The 7,266-nt window shown below is 47.2% G+C and overlaps 1 protein-coding gene across 1 annotated transcript; it reads left to right on the top strand.

Moving 5' to 3' along the window:
• The first annotated feature begins 2,667 nt into the window (after nucleotides 1–2,667).
• LOC104152630 (uncharacterized) lies at nucleotides 2,668–7,246 on the top strand. Its single transcript, XM_009688043.2, has 6 exons — nucleotides 2,668–2,974; nucleotides 3,312–3,391; nucleotides 4,603–4,717; nucleotides 5,547–5,653; nucleotides 6,012–6,126; nucleotides 6,752–7,246. Exons 1-6 carry the CDS (start codon nucleotides 2,683–2,685, stop codon nucleotides 6,937–6,939), a joined length of 897 nt encoding a protein of 298 aa, XP_009686338.2. The 5' UTR covers nucleotides 2,668–2,682; the 3' UTR covers nucleotides 6,940–7,246.
• The last annotated feature ends 20 nt before the right edge of the window (nucleotides 7,247–7,266 follow it).

Here is a 7,266-nt window from a genome sequence, read left to right as displayed (position 1 = left end):
TTTAAAGGCACTGCTTTTTGTGTGTGTGTTTGTGTATGTGTTACAGCATAATGTTCTATCTCAACTCAGCTTCTTACACTGTTGTTGGATTTTAGGAGCTGTCAACATGAATAAAACACTAAAGCCAGGAAATCAAAGTGCAGTTAATGACCTAATTTTAGTAGATTTTGGAATGGTACTGCAAAGATATTTTTCAGTAAATGTGATTGTTACTTACTCCTTGTAATTAATAGAAGCTTGGTGAAAATGTATTCAATTTTTCTCTCTCAGGTTTTGTGCTTGACAGGACTATCTTATTGTAATTTTTGCTCCCGAATTTTAAGTTTATTGTTTGGCTTACTAGGCTTGATGTAATTCTGGAATAAAATGAAATGTATAGAAATAACTGCAAGACATCAACAAAAATATATATAGTGTGAAGTTACAGTTTGAACCGCTAACCTATCCAGCAGTCTCTGCCTGAGGAACTAGCCGCTAGATGGCTGTGTGTCCTGCCACAGCCGTGGCAACAGGCCTGTGTGCAAAGCGAGTCGCCTGGTACCAGCGCCCGGTGCTAGAGCGGCTGCTGCCATGGCACGTACCGCCTCCACCTACCCCGGTGTGCGGAGCTAGACGGAGCATAAGGATGTTGTTTCTTGCTCACATGCTGGCTTGTCCATTCAGGAAACAGACTCTATTTTTGGAAAGGACTGTGGGATAACCCTAGGTTTGTGTAAGCGGGAGGGTAGGAGCGTTTTTAATCCTCTGTGACTGGTTTTGTCAGTAGGCAACAAGAATGAAATAAATCCTGCACTAGAAGGCTCCCCTAAATACACACACACACACACACTCAGCATCTTGTTAGAGCTTCTGTGCTGGAGAAATGCTCCCATCTCACGTTTCCCTTCAAACCCATTTTCTTTGCATAGCATCTCCCAAACAGGTGTTGAGACAGGTTAAAGAAAAAGTGTCATTCAGTCTCTTCTTTCAGTATGTCACAAATATAGCACTGTTCACACCAGCAGCCTCTCCCCTTTTAAAATTATGCTAATATGCATATATATGTGTGTGTATATATGTGTGTGTGTGTCTATATATGTACAGTACATATATGTACTATATGAATTGGGAAGAATAAATCATTTCATGTGTAGCTCCTGATCGCATGAGGACTTAATACATTAATCAATAGCCTTCATCAAACACCTAGATACATTTTGGCAGGAAAATATCTTAGTGTGCAGCTGCAGCTGAAAGAATGGATTGGCAAAAGTTGCCCAGAGGCTATTTTTCCCACTAAATTTTGCTCATCATGCAAGGAAGATAGTTGCATGTAATCGCCAGCCTCTCAAATGTAAACTCTTTGGAGCCAAGGCCTATTGGTCTGCCATGAATCATAAATTTTGGCATCATTATTAAAGCCTTGTTTTGCTAATGAACTTTTACCTATCAGTAATATGTACAGGGCATCGTAATAATAACAAGAAGAAGAAGGAGGAGGTCACCGTTTGTGCTGCTGCAGAATTGCCTTGTGGAAGTGTGCGACAGCTGTGCAGAGACGTGTTTATTGTGAGGGCCCTGCACTGGTGCAGGAGGCAAAGCATGGCTTGGTTAATGCAGTGGACACCTCTCATTGCCTTCACCTGTCCGAGAGCTCCTGGTCCTGAGGCTTTATACTTCAACTACGGGAAGCAAGCAAACAAAACTAAATAAAAAAGAAAGCTGAAAGAGTGCTGTATGGAGAAATATGTTGGGTAACATAACGTGAAAGCAGCATGGTCCTGTTGCAACAGAAACAAGGAGCTGCAGACAAAATGAACAGGCCTACCTTAATAGTAACAGCAGTGCGCGCGTGCATGCGTGTGTGTGTGTGTGCGTGTGTGTGCGCGCGTGTGTGTTTGTGATATACTGTTGGCTGTATGTAATACAGGAGTCTTAGGAACGGCCTCATCATTGGAGGCCCTGAGTATGTCACGGTGATTTGGGGGACGGGGGGAGCAGTACCGAGGCTTGGAAACAGGGCACACATGCGTGTGGCAGCCTGCTGGGAACGGGCCAAAAGGCCACGACTGGCCACCAAACCCTGCATTTTGTGGATCATGTTGGTCACATCCCTAGCATGTGAACGTTGTCAGGATAATTGAGTTAATCCAATAATAAATGTAAGTAGAATGAGTAGAAATGACCAAATTTTTGTGGCAATTTTGGTAGCTAGTCAGCTCTTCCCATAAATGGCCATAAGTCTACAAGGTTCATGGTCCCACTAACAAAAAACAAATACACTCTCACCCCCACAGCCGCAATGGAAATAGCACTCAAATGGTATAATATGCATACTGAAAGTAGGGTCATGTCCTACATGATATTTCCACCTTCTGCTACTGTTGCTGCTTTGTTTAATAACCTGGAAACTGGAGTGCATAATTTGCCCTCTGGGTCGAGTAGCTGCTGCAGGGCCCAGGGCACAGCCCCATGGTGCACGTGGCGTTGGCCATTATCAGCCCTTCTGGGCTTCTGCTTGGAGCGTGAGATACAAGGTTGAGCCCTTGGGCATGCTTACACCTTCTGTATGAGTGCCGGGGGGGGGGGGGGGGGGCGGCATGTGCATGGGCGCGTGTGCAAGAGAGAGCAAGAGAGACAGAATAAGCATGTGTATATACTTTCTGGTGGGCTTGGCGGCAGCCAGCCCTGCTCAGCCCCATCATGAGAAACTGCCCTCCATCATGCTGGCAAACTGTCCAGCAGCTTCCCAGCATGTTAGGTAACACATGCCTTATCGTACCATGGCTTATCACGCCGCTGCGCTGGCGCAAGGAGCCGTGTAAACACCGGCAGCCCATAGAAACGCAGCTGCAGCTCCAGTGCTGGCACTTGGGCTCCCAGAGGCCACCAGCAACAGGTGACTGCTCCCTGAGCTCTTGCAGCAAAATGCTGCTCAGCTCTGGCCTGCTCGGGAGGATGCTCTTCTTCATAGGTTTAGCAGGGCTTCTTCAAGGTAAGAGAGTGCTGTGTTCGGGTATGAATGACAATCGCTTAAATGCTAATTACCTTAGTGAAATGAAGCGACCGGCTTGGGAACCTAGCCCCAGGAGGCCACAAGCAGATAAACCAATTGCTGACTGTTTAAAATAAATCAATAGCTACCCAGTTTACTCACGTTGGAGACCTGATAATCTCAGATATACAAGGTAGCACTAGCACCACAAAACAGTGGCACAATTGTGCAAGATTTGGGTGGTGGGGGGGGGTTGTTTGGTTTTTTTTTTTGTTTGTTTGTTTCTTGGTAGGGATTATTAACCACCTATGTACATGCTTCTCTGTTTATCTTTTAGATTTTACAGAAACTGGAGCTTTTGCCAGTCTCAGTGATTGTAAAGGTGTAACCATAGCTGACATAACCGACGTGCTTGAGGTAAGCGGCCGCCTGTGGCATTCGACGTGCCGGGGCTTTAGGATGGCTGCTGCTAGTCAAACAGCCCGCAGGGATGTATTTGCCAGTTTTGTTTTGAGCCACATACATATACAAGTGTGATTTATATTTCTTAAACTAGCTGGTACCTGCCATGCCTTCTGGCTGGTTGGAATATAAACTACCTCTTTTGCCTCATATAGTAAAATAAGTGTCTTCAATCCCACCTTCAAATATAAAGGGCTAAATATCTAAATGCCCGTAAAGGCGAGCCCTGCCTTCGGCAGGCTGGGCGCAGCGCGCGGGAGGGATCAGGCCGGGAGCCCCGGGGGCAGGAGAAGCGCTAAAGAGGTACCAGCGCAGGGCATGTAAAGACAGCATTTTTTTTCACATGCTATAGAGAGAAAGACACCTATGGATAAAACAGCAGCACAGCCACATAGCTGGAGCTGGGGCCACGGCTCAGCAAACCCTCGGCTGCTCCACCGGCAGCGTCAGGCTTGTCACGGCGTGGCGGGGGGGGGGACGCGAAGCGGCTGCGGGCCGAGGCGGCAGCACCCGCGAAGGGGGGATTCGCCTTGGTGACCAGGGCTCCCCCCCCCCCCCAATGATTTGAATTATATTATTTTCCTTTTATGTTTGACATTCATAATTTTCAACGAAGTGTCTGGCAGCTCATAGCCTGGGGACTAGAGTGCCCCCCCCCATTGCTGGCCACTGCACCAAACACTGGACTTGGGCTTTTTCTTGCTGTTGTGCAAGTTCAAAGTGAGCAGTGTCTATCATAATGCCGGCAGGCACTGGCATTTTGGGTGAGGAGTGTACCACAGCTCTTCACTATCCATGTAGGTGCATGCACATATATACAGAGAAAAAGCTGTACGTATTTGTTTATAGGACTATACAGTCATAGCTAGATAATAAAATACAGGACCTCTTCTTTTATATGCACAAATATATACGTTTACAACCATACACACACAAAACTGTGAGAGCTGTCAGCATTCAGAAGGAATAACAGTCATAATTTGTATTGAAAGAATATATGTATTTGTTTTTAAAGACAGATAGCTTTTCATTTATGGAAAGAAAGAAAAGAACAGTCTTTCAAGTCACACGTAGTGAAAAACCCTATCTGATCGCTGCTTTTACAAAGGGATGCCAGTGGTTTTCCTCTGCAGCTTAGCCCTTTTTGTTTCCCCGTGACTCCATAGAAATACTCAAAATGCATCCATGAAATGAGCACCAAGGTGGAAAGAACGTCAGTCAACATGCTAGCCTGGACACTGCAAGAAATGCTTGATCACCTGCGACCTGTTCAAGCAAAATGTGAGCCCCCCCCTTCCCCCCCCCAAAAAAAAACACCCCAAAATGACACTCACCTTTCCCTGAGGGCGTAACAAACTGGCAGGGGAGATGCTATGAGGAAAAGGAAACAAACAGAGAAACAAGCAAAACCCACCACAACAAACAGAAGACAAACCAAAAACCCCCTCCAGTAATTGAGAGTTAAATGTCTGCATTTCTTGAGGAAAATATCTTGGCATCAACAAAGTGAGAGGTGCTCAACCAATACTCTGAACATATATATGTGTGTGCGTGTGTCTATATATACTTTTTTGTTTACATACACACACACACACACACACACACACGCGCGCGCGCGCGCACACACACACAGAGCTATACAAATCTGCAGCAGTGTCATGCGGCAGAAAGGGCGAGCCTGCAGCCCAGCAGCTGGCAGCTGTCTTGGCTCTTTGGTGGCTGGGAAGAGGCACCTCAGTCCTGTTTATCCCAAGAAATACTTAGTTTAACCCCTATAGGCCTGAATGTTTGGGCTGGGAACACAACCGCTGCCTCGATTCGCGTAGGTGCTGCGAGCTCTTAAAGCCCGTCTAGGGCTGGTTGGGACTTCGTTATTGCAGGCATATCTGATGGAAACACTAGGTGTTGCCAAAAAAAAAAAGTTTTAAATCAAGAAAAATTACTCACTTTGCCAACCTCAAATAGCAAGGAGAGGGGGGCAGCCATGCCCAGGTCAGTGAATATGCCCATGGTCTGTGCTGGGCAGGGAGGGGACCATTCATGCTCATTTTTCACTATTTATTTTGTGTCTTTTTTTTTTTAAATTTTCTTCTTCAAATCCACTGAGAAGTATGCAAGCAGCTACCACCGTGCCCGCTCCCGCTAGCCCCCAGCAACGGCGGGCTGGTGTGTGTCACCGCTGAGGGCGTTCAGTACTGCAAACCCATGTGCAACAAGGTGAGAGGCATGCCGTACTGCTACTGGATTGCTGGCTTCCTTCACTAATTTACGACCGTTTAGTGTGTAACGCATATTTTTCCTTGCTACGGGAGCTGAGGCTCAAGCCACCAGCAGGCGCTGCCAGTGCCAGCGTGGGCCGGCTCCCCGGAAAGCGCCGTGTCCTCCTGCCACCAGCGCTCATGGCTGTATCTGGCGTGAGGGCTGCTTGCGAAGGCTGCAGGCCCCTGCTTCTGAAAACTGAAGCAAACGCAAAGCAACCCAGAGGTGTCTGCATCTATCCGTAGTGCCCTTCGGGGGTCTAGCGTTACCCTGCTGCAGCCTGAGTCGGGGCTGGTGCCCAACTTTGTCTCTGCAGGGCTACGACTTCCAGTTCCTCCGGCGGACGAGGCTGTACGAAGTGTGCGGAAACGCCACCGGCTTTGCCTGGACAACGCAGCTCATCGGGGGAAACGCACTGGCTACTTGTCACCGTGAGTATGGCTGAAACGCGTCCGTGCCCAGGCCGGGAGGCCCAGGCCTCCGCCGGTGTGTGACAATGCAAGGACACTGGTGGGGTGCTGGCCCCTACACCTAGTAAAAGCCCGTAGCTTGCCCCCCCCCCCCCCCAGCAAAGTGACCTTCTTCATGTGGCAGCCCAAGGGATTTAACACTGCTCCCGTTGATGCCCAGGAGCAACGTGTGACCTGAATTAGGGCTTCTGAACCTGTTGTTATTGCCTTAGTCGTAAAATAAACATGCACCTACATATACAGAAAGACCAACCTCTCTCTCTCTCTCTCTCTCTCTCTCTCTCTCTCTCTCTCTCTCTCTTTCTCTCTCTCTCTCTCTCTGCTGATGAGTGAAAAATGTGCCACTGTGGACAGTGTTTCATCATTGCTAGAGAGCTGTGTTTCCCAAAGCTTAACAAAAACAAGCTGTCTAGGCAATTTTATTCCAATTTGAACCCTTTAGTCTGGAAAATAGGAGTGGTGGAGCTTGCCCAAAGACTGGGACATAATACAAACCTGCCAAGGGGCTGGGCATAGCTAAGTTATTCAGCAGCTTCTTCTTTTTCTTCTTCTTCTTTTTTTTTTTTTTTGGCTTGTGTCTTTCCAGTCTCAGAGGTTGCTGTCAGTGGAGCTAAATCTGCCTATTTCCCTGCAAACAGCACCTGCCAGCACACGATAGCCTTTGCTACAACTGAGAAAGAGCAGATAAAGCGCTTCGTCCAAGAGCTTCATGACCAAGGGATAGACGTCTCCAGGCGCGACCAGCAGGCTGACTGTATAATGTGCGGTTACTAGCACGAGGGGCGGGCAGGTCCAAAACGCGTGTGCCACAGCCCAACCAGCTGTTTGCAATTTGACCCGGGTATTTTGGCATGAATAACAGAGCAGTGAAATCATCCCTAAGACATTGTAGTGTACAGCTTTTATTTAATTAAAAGATTAAAGCTCATAGTCATCATTTGACCTCAGCTGTTGGCTATAGATATATAGGCTAAACCTAATCACATAACTCATAGAGCTGGTTCAAAGAAGAGGATCACTTTTTTTTTTTAATGGCTTAAATATGTCTAATTGGAATTAAATAAGAACAATGATTGTTTAATGGATGTGGTTTTTTAGCTG

This window comes from Struthio camelus, chromosome 7 (genome assembly GCF_040807025.1).
Source record: "Struthio camelus isolate bStrCam1 chromosome 7, bStrCam1.hap1, whole genome shotgun sequence".
NCBI lineage: Eukaryota > Metazoa > Chordata > Aves > Struthioniformes > Struthionidae > Struthio > Struthio camelus.
Note: the sequence above shows the minus strand (reverse complement) of the source record. Positions and strands in the feature narration are given on the sequence as shown.

Excerpts from the sequence above, each read along its gene's own strand:
- LOC104152630 (XM_009688043.2), top strand. The coding sequence starts at position 2,683 with ATGAGAAACTGCCCTCCATCATGCTGGCAAACTGTCCAGCAGCTTCCC. Across the intron at positions 3,392-4,602 it reads ACATAACCGACGTGCTTGAG|AAATACTCAAAATGCATCCA; the intron begins GTAAGCGGCCGC and ends GTGACTCCATAG. Across the intron at positions 6,127-6,751 it reads CGCACTGGCTACTTGTCACC|TCTCAGAGGTTGCTGTCAGT; the intron begins GTGAGTATGGCT and ends GTGTCTTTCCAG.